Source organism: Phascolarctos cinereus, unplaced genomic scaffold, assembly GCF_003287225.1.
Source record: "Phascolarctos cinereus isolate Bilbo 61053 unplaced genomic scaffold, phaCin_HiC Scaffold_5;HRSCAF=322, whole genome shotgun sequence".
NCBI lineage: Eukaryota > Metazoa > Chordata > Mammalia > Diprotodontia > Phascolarctidae > Phascolarctos > Phascolarctos cinereus.
In genome coordinates this window covers 78869117-78891937 of record NW_027555958.1, presented here as the reverse complement: position 1 = coordinate 78891937, position 22821 = coordinate 78869117, and the positions used below count along the sequence as shown (strand labels likewise).

The following is a 22821-nucleotide window of genomic DNA, read 5'->3' as shown; positions in this document are numbered from 1 at the left end:
TGAGGCAAACAGGGTTAAGTGACTTACCCGACATCACACAGCTGGTATCTGAGGTCAGATTTGAACTTAGATCTTCTTGACTCCAAGCATACCACTCTATCCACTGTGCCTCATAGTAGATAAACAAATGAATGAATGAACATGTGTGTACATATATATGTATATATATGTATATATTACACATGCATACACGTACTTCTTTTCTCCCCTGAGGATGGTTCCTAAGCTCCTTGAGGGCAGAAACTTTCATTTTTGTTTTTGTATGCCTGGCACCTAGCGTGGCACCTGGCACAGAGTAACAATAATAATAACACCTACCATTTATTAAGTACCTGCTTTGTGTCAAGTGCTGTACTTTACAAATATAATCTCATTTGATCCTCATAATAACCTTGGGAAGTAGCCACTATTATTATCCCCATTTTACAGCTGAGGAAACTGAAGCAAACAGAGATTAAGTGACTTACCCAGGGCCACACAGCTAGGAAGTCTCTGAGGTCAGATTTTAATTCAGGACCTTCAGGCCCAGCACCATATATACACTATGTCACCCACTAACTCGTAAAAGTAAGAAGCACTTTATAAATGTTTTTTGGTTGTTTGATTGACTGACATCACCCAAGTTCTCTGTACTTCAGGAAAATAAAGTGTACTTATAATGAGACTTGGCTAAAAATAAGTAAATAAATATATGTCTGAATATATATATATATATATAATATGTGTACATATGTAATATATATACATGCTTTATTAGAGCATGTGTCTAGTTTTTTAGTTCAGAAAATGTGGTCATTGAGTTATAATTCTGCAAATTAATGAACTATATTTATAAAGCCCTCTTAAGTTCTTAGATGAAAAGTATCACATAAATAATATTATTCCTGTTCCATTTTAGTGTCTTGGTTATGTCGGCCCTAAAGATAGCATAACTTGGTCTCTCTTTTTTCCTAGCCTGTCCTAAAGATAGGATCTATTCACTGTATTATGTTTTCACCTATTTTAGGCACAGTTACATGTTTAATTGTTTGGGGGAAAAGATGGAGAGGAAGAGCCCAGTGATGAAGGGCTGAGAAAGTTATTAAGCAGCCAAGTGGCGATCATCACAAATCTACCTGTATTCTGTGTGAGCTCACATGAACTTGAAAGGAACCAGTTTATTTAGGAAATGCTCAGGCAGCTTTGGATTTTGCTAACCCTGGTTTGGTTTCTGTTTCAGTAGTTCAAGTTGCCCTCGATAAGATTTTGTTTATTTTCATTTCTTCTCTTGTGTTGATTAATATTCTCAGGAACTGGCAAGTTCTGACCTGTCACAGAAGCACTTGAGTGGAAGGATATTTGTTTTTAGATGGTGAGGTTTTTGTTTTTCCCATTATACATACTAATAAGCAGCTGTGATCACAGAATGCTAATATCTTAAGAAACAAGAAGGAACACTGCCTATCACTTAGGTAAATTACGTCTATGGTCTCGCTTACCTTTTTAAAAGAACATTTATTATAATCATAATTCCAAGGGTAGAATTTCCAGTAAGAAACTGTTTACATTATCACTGTATACTTAGTACTTAGGGGTATTAAGCTATATGGAAAGAAAGGGTATGATTCGCGTAGTTTTGAACCAAGCCTGTTAGATGAACATTAAAGAAACATGAATGTCATATTGTCTCTCCCTTCCTGTAAAATGTTAACTCGTCCCCTTGCTGGAGCGTCCATGTGTTTCAGAGCATCATAGAACTTTTAAGTAGGAGGGACCACATATTACTAGAATAGACCTACTTATTTTACAGTGATCCTGGGCTAATGTTAGAATCCAAGTCTTGTGGCTCCCAGCCAAGTGCTTTTTCACCACTAGTCCAGACTTCTTGGCCCCTGGTCATTGGTGAGGCTTTTCCACAAGCCAAATCAAGTTGTTTGTATTATGTGTTTACTGTGAAAGTCAGGGCAAGACATTTGTTTGCCTTTTTATTGTTGTTCACGTGTTTCAGACATGGCTGACTCTTCATGACCCCATTTGGGGTTTTCTTGGCAAAGATACTTGAGTGCCATTTTCTTGTCCAGCTCATTTTACAGACTAAGGTTAAGTGATTTACCCAGGGTCACACAGCTAGTAAGTGTCTGAGGCCAAATCTGAACTCCGGTCTTCCTGACTCCAGGTGGAGTACTCTATCCAGTGCACAACCTAGCTGCCTTATTTGCCTTAAGCAAGGATTAAAAGTCACCTTCTCTTTGTGTTAGAGAATTTGAGCTCTCCCATGTATTTTTGACTTATTACAAAATAAATGCTTCCGTGCCTTGGAGAGCAGTATTTTCTCATATGCATTTACAAAAAGTAGCATTAAAGAGCATCCGCCATGCTGTTCCTTAGTATATGACTTACCCTTGCCTCCTCCCAGTCTCAGCTCTGGTTATTATTAAAGAAATGCAGAATCTTACAATTGGAGTGACCTTTGTAGGTTATCCAGTCTAACCTGAAGTCTTTATATAAATAAGAATTCCTTCCAGGACTCCCGACTTGTGGTCCCCTCGGCATTCTCTTGAAGGTCTTTGTGAGGAGGCGTCCACCACATCTAGGAAGCCCATTCCACTTTTGGATGGCTCTTCTTGTTAAGTTGTTTTTCTTCATATCGAGCCTCTTTGGAATTTCCATCTGTTGCTCCTAGTATCTGCCCTCTGGGGCCAAGCGGAGCAAGTATAATCCATCTGCTGTGGAACAGCCCTTCAGACGCGTGAAGACTAAGCCTTTGCTTCTACATATTAACTAATTGAACTGATCCTCACAGGGCTGCTAGACGGTGTGGTGGATAAAGTGTGGGGCCTAGAGTCAGGAAGACCAGAGTTGAAAGGTGGCCTGAAACACTAGCCGTGGGACCCTGAGCAAGTCACTTAACCTCAGGCTCAGTTTCTTCATCTGTAAAAAGAGGGTAATAATAGCACCTCCCACGGTTCTTTTGAGCATAACATGAGGCAATATTTGTAAAGAGCTTTGCATACTTTAATGTACTATGTGATATTACTGTTATTATTATTATTATTAGCATGAACTTAAGATCATCCACCAGCCTGGTCACTCTCCTCTGGTTGCTCTCCAGTTTGTCAATATCTTTCCTACTTAATTAATGAAAAAGCATTTATTAAAATGTTACTGCATGCCAAATACTGTGCTAAGTACTGGAGATACAAATAGAGAAGCAAACACGATCCCTGCCCCAAGGAACCAATGACAGAGCTGATTTGATCATGTTTCATAGTTCCAGAACTCAAAAGGGGGTGGGGGGAGGTCAGGGTAGGAAGAATGAAAGGGTTGCAGCAAGGTAGTTGACAAAGCTATGGAGAAAATGGCCAGAGAGCAGGGAGGGAAGTAAAGCAAGGCGAGGGCTTTCTTAAAAGGTCCAGGATAGGTGGTCACCAGGCGGAGAGTGCGGCCACAGGTGGAAGTTACTCCACTACACAGTATCTGGTATGGTGGCAGGGTGATTGGTGAGGTGATGGAAAAGGTGTCTGGAGAGTAGGGAGCCAAGTGAAGCATGAAGGGGGCTTTCCTGAAATAACAGTCACCAGTTAAGACAGTGGGGCCCCAAGGGCAGCAGTTCCTTTCTAAAATAGTGGTGTTGCTGTTTGGGGGCAAAATACCAGCCCAGTATATGTGCCACATAATAACTCCCTATGATATATTTAGGGCGTAATCTCATATTTTTCTTACGTCTCTGTTGGCTCATGAAACAAAAGCTGTTATCTTCCACTTCTTCCTAGAGCACAAATCTGCTATTTGCAAAACACTAAACTATCAATTATATTTGTTGTTCTTTACAACAGCCCTCTACAATGGGGCAGTGATTTCACCTATGGGGATACCTAGTATATAGAAAGGTGAAAGATTTGCCCGATTTCACACAGTAAGTTAGTGACAGATATATAAAGAAAGTATATCCTTGAAAATAAGCATTAATTAATAGTATTAACGTATTTTAGCAGATCGGGCTCAAAAGCACCCCACTCTTTCTTTAGGACTCCAAGATACAGAAGTTCCCAAGTCCATAGCATTTAGACCTAAACGAACCTTAGAGATTGTCTAGAGCCAACTCCTTCATCCTGCAGCTGCCAAAACTAATCCAAAGAGCTTAAGACTTATCCAAAGTCACTCAGGTGTTAAATAAAAGAGCTGAGATTAAAACCCAGAAGTCCTCTGTCTCCAAAACCAATGATTTTTCCACTACATCATGCATCATAAATGACTCAGTTATAATTGGCCAGTAATGTTAACATTCTCAGATTCCCAAAACAGTTTGGAAAGCCCAAGATCATGAGTATGTAACCTTATCTAGAATGTTGCATCTCCCAACCCTGTGTTTTGGTTTTAAAGAAATTCACGCCCAAATGACCAATAAGTAATACTCTTTGTGTCTTGTGTATGAGAACCAACCTAAATTTAGAGAGAGCCATCACGATGTTGGTCTCAAAGTTATTAAATTTTTTATCATCCATCAACCCTTGTAGACCATCTAGTAAGTCATAAGGAAGTTGTGATCTGTGTTAGAAGGTGGAGCATAAGTACCAGTGAAATCACAGAGCCACTGCTCTGAGCAACTTGTTTGGAAAACCCAAAGTCATGAGTTTAAAACCTTATCTAGGATGTTGCATCTCTCGATCCTTTTTTTTTTTTTTGGCTTTAAAGAAAGTCACGCCCAAATAACTAATAAATAACACTTGTGTTGTACTTGAGCACTTCAAGGATCTGTGAGTTCATCAGACAAACTTGATGGGGCCTCCCACAGCTGATGTTCACTTGGCTATCTTAGACCTTGAGTACCTAGGATCACCAAAATGACTTTACTGAAGGATTGTAAAATTAGACAATATATACACTTTTTTAATATTTACATATAAACTTACACACCAAAATGAGTACGCTTTGCAGAGCAAGGCATATGTGCTAATCATGTGGTTATTAGCTCTGGTACACTTTGAGGGTGTGTCAGGCAGATAACCTGTGCCTGCAGTCTGCAGCTGGTTTGTTATTACTTCCATTTGATTCAGGTGACTATGAACCACTGGCAGATGGATTATATTTAACAACCTTTACAGTTGGATTAGATACATGTGAACCACACATTACAAAAACCTAAGACATAAAAATCTGATGAGTGAGGACGGGGGAGGTTGTGTAAATTGAAGCACACTATGGTGTGTGTATTTGGTTTCATCTTTGCACAGTGCCTGGAACATCGTAAGCACCTAATAAATGCTTTATCATTCATCATTCAACTGTTATTAAATGTTGGCACATTGAATCAAAAAGCTACAGACAAATTTCACATTGAGAGTGAAGGTATTTAGAACACCATAGTGCTTAACTCTTTGCTTTTTAGAAGTGAGTTGTAGCCATAAACTTGGGATGAAAAAAAGGCAGGTAGATATATTATGTTGAGATGTGTTTATTGAATAATTCTGGAAATGAAATGATAACCCTCCTTATGAGATTAATAAAATGGGCCAGGAAATAACCAAATAGGAATATGGTGCCCTGAGAAGCCAGCTTTTAACAACCTGGCAAGACAGAGTTATCACATTCATTGCATTACTGAGGCCTGATTCACGATGGGAATTCAAGGAAGTATTGCAAGAAATGTCGATGGAATATTTCCACAGACTGACTATGTGAGAGAGCATGATGATGTAGCTCAGTTTCAGCTATTTTATGTAAATGATGTTTATTACATCCATTTCCAAAGACTTATTCTAACACATTCTAAGGTAACTTATAGCCCTGTGGTCATTTCTACAATTTTGTCCTTCCTTATGCTGCTTGTTCCTGGATTAAAATCAGTTCCTTCTGAGAAGAAAATGGGATTTCTCCCTCCAGTTTCCAGATTTACACCCTTACTTAACCCCAGTCTTAGAGTACCTAAAAAGCGTTGGCAAGCCCAAGATTCCAAGTTTTAACCCTATCTAGGGTAGTACCCCACCAACCCCATTTTTTTGGCTCTTAAGAAATTCATGTCCAAATGTCATAGCACTCTTATAAAGTGTTCTCCTGAGATTGGTTGTGTGACTGCTTCTTTTTATATCCTTTTCCTAGCTAGCCTAGGTAGATTTTTTTATGTGTGTATACATGTATATGTGTGTGTGTGTGTGTGTGTGTGTGTGTGTGTGTATATATGTATATATGACTTTTTATTACTTATAAAAGAAGTCTTAAAATGGTTTAATGATATTTTTTAAATTTGGTAAAAATAAAACTGGACCTGTTCTTTTATGTTTAATAGTCTCTTAGCAGTGGTAAATTGTTCTGTAAGCTGAGTCAGTGTAATCCTTCAGTTAAAAGTTAAGTGACTTGTTTTCCTTGAGATATTAAGAATTCATACACAGAATTTTAATTCATTTCTATTCTTAGGTACACTGTGATACGAGTTTATGGTGAATTCATGTTTGTTTTAATTTAATTGTTTAATAATTGTTTTCTATCTTTTCTCTCTGGTAATTGCCAGACTTTGTTTCTTGCCAGTAGGCTACCTCCATGGGAAAGGTGGAGGTTACAGGAGAAATTTTGTTCTAGAAGTCCCCACTCTCCCCCAAAAGTGTTCTCTCTCCTTTGAACCAGTATAACACTTTGTTCCTCTTTGTTGCACCTTGGTATTATACCTTGTGTTCCAGATTTTTATGTTATTTTTTCATTTCCCCTGCTTGACCATAAGTTCCCTGAGGACAGGAATGGTGGCTTCTTCACAGCTCTGAGCACAGTCCCTCACACATAATAGATGTTCAAGGAATTTTTGTTAAATTGAATTACTGTGAAACAATTCTTGCATCAGGCATGGTGCTGCATGGCTGTAAACCTTGCTACCAGGCTAGCAGATCTCTTGAGCTCTGGAGTTCTGAGTTGCTGTGGGCTAAGCTGACCAGGTGTCTATACTAAGCTTGACATTAATATGGTGAACACCTGGGAGCAGAGAGATTGGAGTTAGGGTTGCCTAAGAAGGAGAAAACTGGCCCATGTTGGAGACAGAATGGATCAGAGCTCCCATGCCAATCAGAATGGGATCAGGCCCATAAGTGGCCTCTGCACTTCAAGTCTGGATGAGATAATAAGAACCAATGATAATTAGATAGATAGATAGATAGATAGATAGATAGATAGATAGATAGATAGATAGATAGACAGACAGATAGACAGATAGATAGATAGATAGATGTAAAATTATTCTTTAATATTTATTCTCTTTTATTTTTAAAAATAGTTTCATTGAAATTAATTGAGTTTTGTAATAATGCCCCCATTAAGGGGAAGTGGAGAAAGAGAAAATGGAATACTATATAATAAGGAACAGTAAGAAGGCTAATTTGTCTCGACTAGTATATGCACATTGTTGTTGAGTCATTTCAATTGTGTCCAACTCTTTGTGACTCCATTTGGGTTTTTTGTTTTGTTTTTTGGCAAAGATACTGGAGTGGTTTGCCATTTCCTTCTCCAGCTCATTTTACAGAGGAGAAACTGAGGCAAACAAGGTTAAGTGACTTGCCCAGGGTCACACAGCTGTTAAGTTTCTGAGGCCAGATTTGAATGCATGAAACTGAGTCTTTCTGATTCCAAGCCCAGTGCTTTATCCACTGCACCACCTAGCTGCCCCATTGTGTATGTAAAGGGGAGTAATATGCAGTTAGCTTGGAAAAGTAGTTTGGGAACAGGTCATGAAGGGATTTAAATATCAGAGTTTTTATTTGGTCCAAAAGGTAACCGGGAACCACTGGAATTTGCTGAGTGAAGAACTGACATGGTCTGAACTGGGCTTTGGCAGCCACGTGGAACCTGGCTTGGAGTAGAGAAGAACTTGTGGCAAGCAGACCAATTAGGAGACTATCCTAATAGTCCAGGTGAAAGGTGAAGAAGATCTCATCAAGAGCAGAGACTATGTACCTGTAGGAAAGGGAATGGATGGGAAAGATGTTATGAAGGTAGAAGAGACAAGACTTGGCAATAGATTGGCTCTGTGGAGTGAATGAAAGTTGAGGATGTGTGTGAGGTTGCCAGTCTGGCTGACTGGAAGGATAGTGGTGTCCCCTCAACAGAAATAGTGAAGTTTGGAAGAAGCGGGACAGCGGGTTCAGTGGAAAAGTTCTAAGTTCTGGTTTCAGATATGTTCAGCTTGAGTAGCCTATGGGGTAGTTGAGGAGAGAGCAGAGAGAAAGCAATGTCACAGAATCCCAGAGATGAGAAGAGGATCAGTGGTGTCAAATCCTACAATGAAGTCAAGAAGAATGAGGATTGTGAGTAGGCCTGAAGATCTGGCAATTAAACAATCATCAGTAACTTTGGGGACAGCGTTTCTAATTGACTGAAGGCACGAGCCAAATTGCAAAGGATTGAGAAATGAGCCAGAGGAGAAGTGGAGGCAATGAATATAGAAACATTTTTGTTAGAATTTGGCTGTGAGAGGGAGAAGAGATATAGAGGGGATAGTAAGTAGGTGTCTAGTAAGAGGTGATTTTTTGTTTTGCTTTGCTTTTAAGGACAGGGAAGACTTGAAGCCAGTAGCAAAGGAGCCAATAGGGAAGGATTGGAAGCTTTCTCAGCTCTGCACTTAACTTGGTTCTCTTCAATCCTTTAGCTCCTTTTCCCAACACACATCCCTCAACCATTTCCTCTCTCGCCTCTCCAACAGGCATCATTAGAGAGCATATTCTAGGAGCTCTCTTAGGAGAGGATTCACCAACCTGAGGCCCTCCTAGAGCCTTTTCTGTGCCTAACTTTCCTGAGTGCCATCGACTTCCCTCCTAATTCAGTGCCATTCAGTGGAGATCCTGAGCCAGACACTTCATATTACTGCCATTCTAACCATTCTGATTCCTACTCTAAAAACTTTCCAAAGCAACCATACTGCAACGTACTTTTTTTTCTCCTTATTATGCAAATTATAACAGCTGTAATATTTATCAAATAGACTTTCTAATTCCACTGTACCAAATTTCAGGACTACAATCTCCTTTTCCAAAGGACAGTAGTCTACTCCACATGTTAATTATTTTAAAGTAGTTTGTAACTCTTCCTTTTCCTCATCTGAAACTTTGATCTCTATCATGTGAGCCTTACTCTTCCCCATTAAGTGCTTGTTCAAACCTTTTTACAATAAGTATAACTTGCCACTTGGGATAATTCTTGGGCTCTTCCCAGATCTACCCCTCAGTTAGTCAAGATCAATCCTGCTCTCAACACTGTCTACCTCATGATGTTTCAGGGTCAGGAATAACTTAGAGTACAGAGTATATGGAGGACGATAATAGCAGGTTAAGTTAGAAAGGTATGGGTTACAGAGAAATAGAAGGGTGTCAGAATCAGTCACTCATAAAGCCCAGAGGATCCTAATTCTGCTTTTAATATAGTCACATTTACTTGCCTTGGTAGATCTTTTATTATTGTCAGGTTATAGAACAGATCTGTTTGGAACATAATGTCAACATGTCATGCCAATATTTATGCAAATTAATTTATCGTTCCAAAGTAAGGACAAATTTGTTCCATGTGTCTTTTCAACAGCTCACCCATGTTGACTCCAGAGCTGTGCAACTTGGCTCTCTCTTCATCCGAGGCCTGACCACTTTGATTCTGGCCAACAGTGCCTGTGGGTTTCCATTCAGAATGGATGACTTGATGGCTTGGAAGATGTTTGATGGGAAACTTTTTCAACAAAAGTACCAGCAGTCACACAGAGGCTGTTGTGTGGAGGAACTTCTAGAAGGCAATGTAAGTTAAAAAAATCTCTGGGCCTTTCACAATGATTGATTGATACTTTATTGTTTCATTAATGATATTTTAACATGCTAAAAAAAAAAACGATCTCACAGCCTTTTATCTGAGTGTAGCAATAGGTATTGGCCCCTTAATTTTAAGATGCTTTTCCCACTTAGAGGCTTAGTATAAATACCTTATTTTATAAATGAAGAAACCAAGAATCAGACATTAGACATTATAAGGCAAGTTCTCTTATCTGTATTATCTCATTTGGTTGGCACAACCATATTATGACACATATCCACATTTTATAATTGAATGAAACCAGATTACCCTCCTTAGGCTTCATTGAATAGGCAATGAAGTCTGATCCATTTTATTTTACATTCCTTTGTAAAACCAAACACATGTGTTAGAAACATCCATTTTGAGGAGAATCCTATTCTCTAGCTTTAAAAATATATACACAAATAAAAGTATAATAAATAATAGTATATTCACAAATAATAGTATTTTTTATTATTTTAGGAAACAAAGTACATGAATTAGAAACATCTATTTTGAGGAGAATCATATTCCCTAGCTTTAAAAATATGTACACAAATAATAACACATATACAAATAATGGTTTATTTTTCTTTTGATACTGGTTTACTTTTTTAAATGTCATTGCTACTATAAAATTATCATTCCATAAAAACTAGGAGTGTGAAATGCTTCTCTATGATAGCTTCTGCCATAATATTTAAACAGTATTCAAGACATTAAAAATTCTGTTGTTGGGCAGGGTGAATGGTGCTCATCAATCTCTGGCTGTCTTATTTAGATATTTTCAAATATTTTGAATTCTTCCTTTTTAGCAAAAAAACAAACAAACAAAAGTTACATGTATCTCCAGCACAGCTTCCAATGTAATCAAACTCACTTTTGGAGAAGTTACACAGAGGCTATCTAATCTAGTCACCTCATTTTACAGGTGAAGAAACTGAGGTCCATAGAATTGAAGTGAATTGTCTGAGGTCACACAGGTAGTAAGTGTCAGAAGTAGAATTGACACTTATGCCCTCCGACTCTAGGGCCAGTGCTATTTCTTCTGTACCCCCAATCAGAGATCTAGTCACAAAAATAGAGGAGGGGAATCACTGTGTAATCTGATTTTTCCCAAAGGATAAGCATAATAAGTTGTTAGACAAGGGCTAACAACTGTGCTTTGTTCATATTGCAAAGTGGAAGATTCTTATTTGCCAAGGCATTGGCTGTGCTGCCAAATTAGCTAAATAGTCTCAGATACTTTAATTTATTTAATAAGAATTTTTGAGCACCTGCTATATGCAAAACACTTTGAGAGAAAGAAATTCTACTTGTGTCTTGCTTGATACTTTATATTTTTAATATCAGATCTGTGATTTCATTGATGCAAGGAGCTAAAAACTGGTAAGGAAGCTCTATCAATGCCGGAAATTCCATTCTTTCCACTGATGTTAGGTAATTTGTGGTAGAGTACATCCTAGGTTTATTGTAGAGATGTGTCTTACTACTCAAACCCCAAACCCTTTCTCTTACTACCCAATTCCTTATTCCCATTTCCTTCAACCCAACACCCGCCAAAGAGGCAATCAAACACTACTTTACCCTTTCACTGTGCCCTCTGAAATGCCTGCTCCATAAGCAACAAATTTGCTTTCATCTTAAATCTTTTCCTTTCTAACTCCTTTCTTCTTCTGGTTCTCACAGAGACCTGGCTCCTTGCTGATGATATAGCCTCCCTGGCTATCCATTACAGCATTAAGTTCACTTTCACTCATTCCCCTTGACTTACTGGTTAAGATGGGGGAGTTGGAATATTCCTTGCTCCGCATTTCCAGACTCTGCCCCTACCACCATCACTCTCCTCCCTTGAGGTTCATGCAATCCACATCTACCGCCCAATCAAAATTCTGGTAGCTGTTGTCTACAGACTTCCAGGACACTCCCCCTTCCTTCCTCAGTGAGTTCAGTACCTGGTTCACAACCTTTCTTCTTCCCAACTGTTGCCCTCATATGAGGCACTTCAACTTGCATCCTAACCTTCCGGTTCTTCAGTCTACTCATTTCCCATGGCCTATTCCTCTACCTCATCTCAGCCACACACACAATGATCATTCTCTTGATCTCGTCATCACCTACTAATATAACCTCTCAATCTTCATGAACTCTGAAATTTCCTTATATGATCAAAACCTGTTGACTTTCTACCTCTCCCTCTGCCTTCCATTACTAAACCCTGCTCTTTGTCCACACCATAACTTCCAACTTTTTGACCCCTCAGTCCTCGCCCAGCCCCTCACCTCTCCCTGGCCCACTCCCTCCTCCTCTCCCCATCTTTATCACTTAGTAAACTAGTTCAGCTCTACACACTGCCCTCTTGAGTCCCTTGGCCCCTTATATCACTGATAGTGCCCTGTCAAGCCTAACCTTGGATCACTTACTTTTTGTTACCTTCATGTCTACACATGTGCTGCTAATTGAAGGTGGAAAAAAGTCAGAAATAGTGCCAACTAGGATCACTACAAATTTATGTTACATAACCTCAGGTTGGCCCTCACTGCTGCTAGACGATCCTTTTATTATATATCGCCAATTAACTCACTGTCCCACTTATCACAGCATTTTCTCCAAACCTTTTCATCCTTCCTCACATTTCCCGTGGCTCCCCTTCCACCACCTTTTCAGATGAGAACCTTGCCTCATTTTATTGGAAAAAGTTGAGGCCATTTCCCAAGAGAGCTCTCTCTTCTTCCCCTCCTTCTCATCCCATATCACTCAGATACATTTTGCCATTATCTCTTCCTTCATTCCTCTCTCACATGAAGAGGTGGTCTTTCTCCTTGCCAGGGCAAACCCGTCTCTCTACCTGCACAAATGATCTCATTCCATCCCATTTCCTCCAGTAGATTTCCCCTTCCATCATCTCTACTCTCTCACTTTTCTTCAATCTTTCCCTCTGTGTTGGCTGCTTCCTCCTGCCTGCAAACGTGCCCATGTCTTTCCCATCCTCAAAAAAATTCTCACTTGATCCTTCCATCTCTACTGTCATCCCATATCTCTTTTGTTGCTAAACTCCTTATAGAGGCTGTTTAGAAGGGGTTATTCCATTTCCTCTTCTCTCACTCTTTTCTTAATTCTCTATAGTGTGGTTCTGACCTCATCATTCACCTGAAACTGCCCTCTCCAAAATTACCAATAATCTCTTAATTGACAATTCCAGAGGCCCTTTCTTTTCTCCTCTTCCTTCTTTTCTTCTCCTTCTCCTTCTTCTTCTTTTCCTTCTTCTTCTTCTACTTCTCCTCCTTTTTCTCCTCTTCTTCCTCTTCCTCCACTGGAGCTTTTTTTTTTATTTTTAAATTCAATTTTATTTTGAGTTCTGAATTCTCTCCCCCCTCCTTTACCTCCCCTACCCATTGAGAAGAAAGAAAACCCATTACAAATATGTATAGTCATAAAACAAATTCTTACATTAGGAAAGAGAAAGAGTGAAGAAAGAAGGAAGAAAGGAAGGAAGAAAAAGAGAAGAAAGGAGAGAATGTTTCAGTCTGTACACTGGAGGTGGATAGCATACTTCATTATGAGTCCTTTGGAGTTGTCGTAGATTGTTGTATTGATCAGAGCAACTAAGTCTTTCACATTTGATTATTTTTACAATATGGCTCTTACTGTCTACAATGTTCTGCTGGTTCTGCTCATTTCACTTTGCAACAGTTCATACAAATCTTCACAGGCTTTTCTGAAACCCTCCTTTCATCATTTCTTACAGCACAATAGTATTTTATCACATTCATAGAACATAATTTATTCAGTCATTCCCCAATTGATGGATATCCCCAATTTTTTGCTACCACAAAAATAACTGCTATAAATATTTTTTGTATATATGTGTCCTTTTCCTCTTTATTCGGTCTCTTTGTGGTATAGACCCAGTACCCTAGGTCAGAGTATGTACAGTTGAATAGCTTTTTGGGCGTAGTTCCAAACTGCTTTTCAGAATGGTTGGACTAGTTCACAAATCCAGCAGTGCATTACAGTGCCTGTTTTCCCACAGTCCCTCCAGCATTTGTCATTTTCCTTTATGTCAGCTTAGCCAATCTGATGGGTACCTCAGTTGTCTTAATTTGCATTTCTCTAATTATTCATGATTTAGAGCATATTTTCATGTGGCTATTGATAGCCCCAGTGGCCTTTTCTCACTCCTCATACTTCTTGATCTTTCCACAGCTTTGACACTGTTGATCATCCTCTTCCTCACTTGATACTCTTCTCTCTAGGTTTCAGGACACTACTCTCTTTTGGTTCTTCTCCCACCTATCTGATCAATCCTTCGCAGGCTCCTTTGCTGAATTTACATCCAGATCGTGCTTACTTGCCATAAGTGTCCCACAAGGCTGTGTATCTCATTAAGTCCCATGGATTCAATTGTTTATCTCTGTGCTGATGTTTCACAGATCTACTTATCCAGCCCTAACTTCTCTGCTGACTTCTAGTCTCACATCTCCAACTGTCACAACCTAGGTAGATCCTTGTTTCCTTACTGTCAATCAGCTCCCTCCCTCCCTTCATTCAGTCCGTCAGTGCCTATCAGTTTCACCTTTTCAATATTTCTTGAATACACCATCTTCTTTCTGACACTGCTACTGTTCTAGTGCAGGCCCTCATCTCCTCATGCCTAGACCATTGCAATAACTTGGTAGTGGATCTGCTTGCTTCAAATCCCTCCCTATTCCACCCCCTCCAGTAAACTCCCATTGCCCTCTGTCACCTCCCAACCAAATTCAAAATTCTTGGGCTTTCAAAGTCCTTCATAAGCTAGCTCTACCCCGCACATATACATTTCCTAGTCTTCCTACCCCTTATACTCCATTGTGCATGTACTTTGTGATCCAGTGACACTGGGCTTCCTTGCTATTCTATTAAAAGACACTCAATCTCTTGACTATAGGCATTTTCACTCAGTGTCCTCATTGTCTGGAATGCTCTGCCTCCTCATATACACCTCCTGGTTTCCCTGGTTTCTTGTAAGTCTCAGCTGAAATCCTACCTTCTCTAATCCCTCTTCATTCTAGTACCTTACCTCTTCCTATTTATGTTTCCTTTTATAGCTTGTTTGTACACAGTTGTTTTCATTTTGTTTCCCCCATCAGAATGTGAGCTCTGCAAAGATAAGAACTGTCCTTTACCTTTCTTTGTATCCCCTGTCCTTAGCACAGTGCTTGGCATATAGTAAATGCTTAATAAATGCTTATTGGCCAATATTTCATTAAGTGAATGTCTTTCCTTTGAGCTAGGTATGTAAATATGACTATTAGCATATCAGTAGGGACTCATGAGCTATAGTTTTAGGGTTACCTTGAACCCCAAGTAACTGTTCAAAGGAGGAACCACCCTTTGATTGGGAGGAATTGGTCAGTAGCTGGTTTACAACTTAGAATCTCAGAGAATTTCATTGAGAAACTGAATGGTTAAGTTAAGCTTGAACTCAAGTCTTCTTTACACCCAAGGCGATCTTGGTACAGTGCATTCATACTGGTGTGATGGAAGACCTACTGGAAGCACAGAGGCCCTAGATTCAGATCATCTCAACCTCTGATCCTTACTGCCTTTCTGACCTTGGACAGGTCATTTAACCGCCCTGGGCCTCAGTTTCCTCATCTTTAAAATGAGAGGTAGATGTCCTATGAGGTCTCTTGCAGCTCAAAAACCATGATCCCATGAATCTGATGATCCTATGCCTTTTTTTTCCTTCTGACTATCATTTCTGATTAATGAAAACATTCTAATCAAATACTTTTCTTATAGTCTGTCTTACACCTAGAATTTTACCTCTAGCAGTAGAATATGAATGTCCCCAGCCATCCATCTTAAACATGGCCCCATTTCTGAACATTAACAAAGTAGAACCAGGGTCCTATTTCTGTTATTCCTCACTTGGAGAGTATGAGGGACAAAGGCCTGCCTTAAACTCTCTACTTTTTTTCTAAGTAAATGCTTTAGGAACAGAATATCAAGGGCACTGAAAGTCCCTGGGACTAGAACAGGTTGTGGTTTGCCTTGAGGCAAATCACCAGCTTGAATCCATGATTCAAGAACTAGCTTTTTAATTGTAGCAACTTTAACTAGCATACGCTATCAGAGCTGCTAATATCAGACCTGCCTTACCTTGACACATAGCATAGCATTAATTTAAGTCTTTGTCTTGCAGAAATATTGGCTGACTGAGTTCCAGAACCTAAAATCACTCATTTGCAAAGCCTGCATGAAGAACAACAGAGCTCTTCAAAGCCAACAGCGAGGGAATGAATTCATCAGAGGTTGACCTTGTTGGATATTAACTCTGCCACTAAAATAAATGTTTAAGGAATTATTACCAAAAAACCCCTCTAATTCCCTCAGGTGTGAAAAAAATATATAGTAGTGAAAGACTGATAAATTAAAGGAAAGACCTGAAATAAAATTGTAGGTCTATAGCTAGTGATTTAGTGTTAAGCTCTGGTCCTATAGTAAAACATGTTCGGAAAGGAACCATTCACCTTCCACTAATTATAAAATTTTTAAATAACATTCAAAGAAAGCCCTTCCCACCTCTTTCTGTAGGCTCCTCTGAAATTAAGGCACTTATTATGCCAATAATTACAGCAGCTCCATCTTTCTCTTTTTGCAGATGGAATAAAAGAACACTTCTCACAAATGCTACTTCCCTGCCCACTTTGAGAACTTGAGAATGGCCAGTCTTCTGGCACATTTGAGTCTCCTGAGAGAGAGAGAGAGAGAGAGAGAGAGAGAGAGAGAGAGAGAGAGAGAGAGTGTAGGAATTATTAAATCAATCTTAAAAATTTCATCTTGAGAGTGAGGGTTAAGGAATGGGTGTTCTAACTGGTAAAAGGAACTCAGAGCAAGGAGAAGAAAGTTCACTTAGTTATATTTCTTTATTTTTCCACAACCAAGAGTCTGTTAGAGTCTTACCTTTTCTTCTACTACCAATGAGCTAGCCAGAAATAGGAGTTTTCAGTGTACAGCTCTCAAGGTGGTATTTGTCCACTAACAACCACACTTTTGTATAGCATAGTAGCACAAGTACTTTCCACTCTGATATTTGTTTATTAGGAAACCATTTTGTTCTACTTGTTAAGAAAAGAGAGATGACATGAAGAAGTGTAGGGATGAAAAGAATCCTTTTAATCCCATCATCTTTCTCTCAGTGAATGAGGAAATGGTTACCTGTCTAGAGATGGGTGGAGTCAAGCAGATAACCTCTTAACCATTGTGAGTGGTTAGCTTTTTGTCCTCAGCCCTCACCATCCTCAAAAGTATTTATTTTTAAAATACTTCTTTGGTTTGACATTATGCTAGATACTGTACCACATACCCAGGAGCTGCTTCAATAATTTATAATTAGATTGCTTAAAGTTATGTTGAAATGAACATCCTTGTCTTCTTGGCTTGTATTTCTTTGTTACCTTATCACGTTATAATAGTTTTCAAGGCTAGAGAAGGATCAGGATAAATCAGTGAAGAACATAACTAAAGCCTTTAGTACATGGGATGAATAGAAATAATAGGACCAGGCAAATATCAACTAGTAAGTATAGTAAGAGTTTTTTCTAAGTTTAAAATTTTTATAAAGGCACTAATATCCTTTAGAACAAGGATACCCAAATTTTTGGAAGTGAGACTCTACTCTACACTCTCACTTGAGGCCTGCAATGGAAGGAACTGAGGTGTTACTACTAATAAAGAAGGCCTACTAGTGGAGACATGGGGAAGGGTGGGGGTGGAGATGTCCTGCTAACAGCAGTCACCATATTACATGTGATGTCTTATGGCCACACTCTCCACCTCAGTGAAAATTTCTGGGAGCTTTAGGGAGGGAGTGGACCCTCCAGCAATCATATCCAGGGTGTCTGTGATCAACTGGTTGATGATGGTAGGGCTCTCCTACTTTTCAGTAATGTTAAAAGCCAGACTTCATTGGATATTGGATGTTGGATATTGCCTTACCAGACTGTGTTGTACATGATATGTAGTTTTGAACATAACATTTGATAGGTGTTAATATAATAAATCTATGTCCTCATAGAGTCAGAAAGCAGAAGATGGGGCTCCAGTTTCCAGAGATCACATCAGCCTCTTTTTTCATCTTTGTTTCATAATCCCAACCAAGGACACCAATGGAGAGGCCTTGGGCCTTACTCTTCTAGATTTGAAACTGGTCCTTCAGGTAAAAAATAAATTCATAGAATGGCATCATACATGCTTACAATTGATACATATCTAATTTACATTCCTTGGTATGGTAAAAACACAGATAAATTCCATATTTTTTTGTTTTTTCATAGTTTATTAATTTTCTGTCACTCCGTTAAGCATAGTCTTCCTATTTTGTTATAATTTTGTATTTAAACAATAGAAAACTGTTATAATAGTCATATACACATATGTCCTTTTAACTCAATCCTAATAAAATACAGCACACTAGTAACACTATTCTGAGTTTTTCCGTGACTTGGCTTATATTGTGTAAAAGTGTTACAGTGTAATCTGGGAAATAACAAATCCTTTACATCTTACATCTGTGATACAGATGATATCTGGTTTTAATGCAGATGTTAAGCTGACTTGGGTACACAGTAATTTGCACTTTAAATACATGGAAAACCTCACATCTACATTTTAAACCTAAATTTGAAACAGTTGTTGACAGTCTAACTCTATAGACTTTCAAATTACTCCAAATTTATGATTTTATCCTTTCAAATAGTAGTACTGTGCAAACACATCATTATTTTCAATCTAAATCATGATTTAGCTTTTTACATCATGACCTTAAAAACTTGTAAATGTTTCAGAAATTGTTAATGTAATGCTTAACTAAAACCAAGGGCAGTTTTCATTTTGAACATTGGTCATGCAAAGCTTTCTGAATGTTCCATTACTAAAACTAGAAAAGGGAAAAACTACAAAGGTTTGGACTTAAAGTTATTTTAGAGATTCACTTGAACTAGTTTAACCTTCAGAGGTTTGCCAAATAATGCCACCAGCTATCCAGCATAGCTGGATGGTTTAATAGATGGTTTAATTCATTGTGCTTAGCAACATTCCATCCTCTTCTCTAAATTCTGTTACAGTATGAATATAAGTAAGATTTTTCCTTTAGCAAGTAACAGGCAGTCAGTCAATAAACATTTATTATCAACTACATGCTAGCCTCTATGCTAAGCACCAAGTTTCCAAAGGCAAAAATGAAACTTTGTCATCTGTATATTTATGTCACTGGCGTATAACTGAGAGTCTAGGAAAAGATTTTCTTTACATTAATTCAAATACATATTGAATTATTTTAGCTCACTCAGTATGATAGTTTAGTAGCTGAGCACTAGATGGGAAATGATAGATGAATTTGTCCCCTACCCTAAAAGCAAATGGGAAAGACCACTTTTTCTGGAATACTGTATCATCGGAAAGCATGACATTTTTGGATATAATTGCCATGGACATAGTTTGTTTCTTGTTTTAATACAAAGCAAGATGTAGCATATATGTGTCTAAAATATTTATTTTAGATTAGAGGCAGCTAGGTAGCCTGGGACAGAGTGTTAGACTTGGAATCAGAAAGACCTGAGTTCAAATCCTGCCACAGACACTAGCCACATGATGCTAGGCAGGTTATTTAACCTCTCTCTCAGTCTCAATTTCCTGATCTATAATTATAGATTATATTAAGTATTATTATTATATTATAATAATTGGGTTAATTACAAAAAATAATAATAATAATAACGATAGCATCTACCCCACAGGGTTGTTGTGAAGATCAAATGAGATATTTGTAAAGAATGTTTTAAACAGTAAAATGGGATAGCTGGTTGGAACAGTGAATAGAGTGTCAGGTCTAGAGTCAGGAAGACTCCTTTTTCTGAATTCAGATCTGCCCTCAGACACTTAACTAGCTGTGTGATCCTGGGCAAGTCACTTAACCCTATTTGCCTCAGTTCCTCATGTGTCAGGTGAGCTGGAGAAGGAAATGGCAAACCAATGCAGTGTCTTTACCAGAAAAAAAAAAACAACCAAATGAGGTCATAGAGAGTCAGACACAACTGAAACAGCTGAACAACAGAAAAGCAGCACAATGCTATATAAATGCTAGCTGTTAATATTTTCTCTGGTATGAGCTCCTTAAGGATGTGGAGAACATGTTTAATCCCCTCACCACCTAGCATCTTGCCTTACAATGAATGTTTGTTGGATTGCATCAGATCTTTTGTTGAGTTATTATCCCGAGATATAGAGACGTTGCTTATGACCGGGACAGGCAGGAACGGCTTCCTTTAGGAGATTGCTCCTGAACTGATCCTTGAAGGGAGCGAGGGATTTTAAGAGCTATCTCTACCTGAGTATGTAAAGAGAAAGAATATGAAATAAGTCTGGAAAGGTCGAGAGGAGCCAGACTATGGAGAGCTTTAAATACCAAAACAATGGTTATATTTTTTTACCCTAGTGTCTAGCCAGTGAAGATTTTTGAATAGTGATATCATCAGACCAGCATCTTAGTAATATTAAATTTGATTACTGTGTGGAGGATAGTTTGGGAAAGGAGAAGACTGGAAGCAGGGGGACTAACTAAGAGGCTGTTACAGTAGTCCAAGGGAGAGGTGACTTAGAGTATCAGCTCTATAAAATCTTACAGAGGAGCTCGGTGGAAAATTGCAGGCAGGATCACCTCAAGGAATACTAGAGGGGAAAAAAGGACATTTATAGGAAGCTTAGCAAAAGGTCAAGGTAAGATAAATCATACCAAGAGCGTTTACAGATGAAATTGCAAGGGATACAGTTAACAGGTGGAAAATGGAAAAGATTGTTCAAGGTTAATGTAAGAAACTACTCTTCCTGTCACTGACAGCAGAGCCACTGCCACAAGAATCAAACATCAGAGTCCCCAGTTTGCTGCATGAGAAAGTAGAAGTGGCGCTAAAGAAACCAAGAGGGAGAAAGGATCAGGACCAGACTAAGTACAGTATGTGTCCAATCTGGAGGCAGCACAATTTTGGGGTCACTGAGAGATGGACTCTAAAAATATGTGACAGAAAAGAGGATAATAACAAATGCTTACAAAAAAGGATATTATTGCTACAGGTAAATGAGGCAGTACCAGTAGCCACCAGCCACTGATCCCCTGTGGGAATATAGAATAGGAATTCTCCTATCCCTACAAATTCTTTATGAGAATAATCTACACACATATCAAGGGCATCCTTGACAAAGATGTGAAAGGGAACAGACAGGCAAGCAATATTCTATAGCAGACTCCATCTTTAAAGTCACCCAGTTGACTGAACAGTACAGAAAACATGAGATTCCCCTTAGGGTTATTGTTTGTTATGTATTGTATTGTTTGTTAACTATGAAAAAACCTCTGATTCGGTAGAACAAAATACCACCTTAAAGCTTCTCTTCCAACAGGTGCCTTCCATGTATGTGTAAAATTTATCCCAGATTACCTGAAAGATGCAAGAGGTTATGATGAGCCCCTGGTTATATAAGTATCAAAGCATAAAACAGGGATAACTATGCTCACCAAAGGTTTGCCATTGTCATGAAGGATTCCTACCTCAGAAGCCACTTAGAAAAGGAATTCCCTGTAGACAGTGAGGTCCTCCAGATGTTCCTGTTTGTGGTCATTGTCCCAAGCCCAAAAACATTGCAAAGCCTCCTAAATAAGGTAAATTTTCATTTGAGAGATAGCCTGACAAATTAAATTAGGGCCATCCTTGGAATGACCATTTCATAGGTCCAAGTCCTTCCCCTGGCATACACTAGCTGTGTGACCATGAGCAACTCACTTAACTTCCCAATACCCAAGGCAACTCTCTGAGGCCATAAGTTAAGTAGAAGTTTCTAATCTGCTTTGATGTAGAGTTTTTCCATATAAGGAGTTCCTCACAATCACAGGTTCAGATCCACCCAAATTTTTTTCTTCCCCCAAAAGAATTCAGCCTAATTGTCCAAGTGTTGGACAGGGGCAAGGGAAAAGGGAAACCAAGCACATAAAGAATATTTATTACCCAAATCATGATACACAGTTGGATGGGCAGCTCATACATTCATTGTTAAGGCACTGCAAAAAGACAATGAACTGGACCCAGAAATGAATAGAAGAAAGAGAGAAGGGTGCATTGCACTTGGGAAATCATACCATGCTTTTAATGATCCCAGGCTTCTCCCAGAAGCAAAAGGCCATCTTGTTACCACCAGCATCCTTTGATGGAGATTCTGTGTTTCTGCACTAATAACTTGGCAGCTCTGTGGAGAATGGATTAGGAAGAGGGAAAAGCTACTAGAAGCAGAGAGAGCATTTAGAAGTCTGATGTGCTAGGTTGGGTGAGAATTTATGAGAACTTGAACTAGGGTAGAGGCTGTGTAAGTGAAGAGAAGGGGACAAGTGGGAGAGGTGTGGAGGAACAATCATCAAGACTTGGGAACTGTTTCGACATGCGTAGTGATGGAGGGAGAAGAGTTAAGAATGACCTCAAGGTTGAGAAACTATGAACCTAGAAGGATGGCACCCTAAACTGGGGGAAAAGGAAATTTGGAGGAGGGGTGGGTTTGAGGAGAAATAGAATGAGCTCCATTTTGGACATAGAGACATCCATATGCCTCTGTGGCATCAGAGTAAACGTGTCCAGCAGTCACTGTGTAAGCCAAGTTGCCAAACTTAAATAGAAATAGATCCCTGTGGACCACTTACTGAATTAGAAAACCACAAATTAGCTGTGAATTTGACATTGCTGATACAAATGACCTATGGGTTCATTGTAGTCAGTCTTATCTATATCCCTAAGATTGTCATTGTTCAATCTATCAACATGTAGTTCCAGAACTTAGAGTAGTATGTAATGGTTGGCTTCCAAGGGTTTAGTGGTGAATGCTGCCCTATCCCTTCACTTTCCTAGAGAAGAAAAGAGTGAGACTGCCATCTTGTTCTGTGTGCTACAGGAACACTTTGCTCAATCTGTATGAGACTGGGAACTTTTAGAGAGAACAAAGCAATTTTTCATTATTTTGTTTTTC

General features: G+C 38.9%; 1 protein-coding gene across 3 annotated transcripts in view; it reads left to right on the top strand.

Moving 5' to 3' along the window:
• FAM120B (family with sequence similarity 120 member B) overlaps positions 1–22821 on the top strand; it is a 118214-nt gene that overhangs the window by 82491 nt on the left and 12902 nt on the right. For all 3 annotated transcript variants that reach the window (XM_020972024.1, XM_020972023.1, XM_078155029.1), the window contains 3 exons: positions 9532–9738; positions 15959–16067; positions 17834–17974. In XM_020972024.1, coding sequence (XP_020827683.1) covers positions 9532–9738; positions 15959–16067; positions 17834–17974 — 457 coding nt within the window. The remainder of the gene's footprint in view (positions 1–9531; positions 9739–15958; positions 16068–17833; positions 17975–22821) is intronic.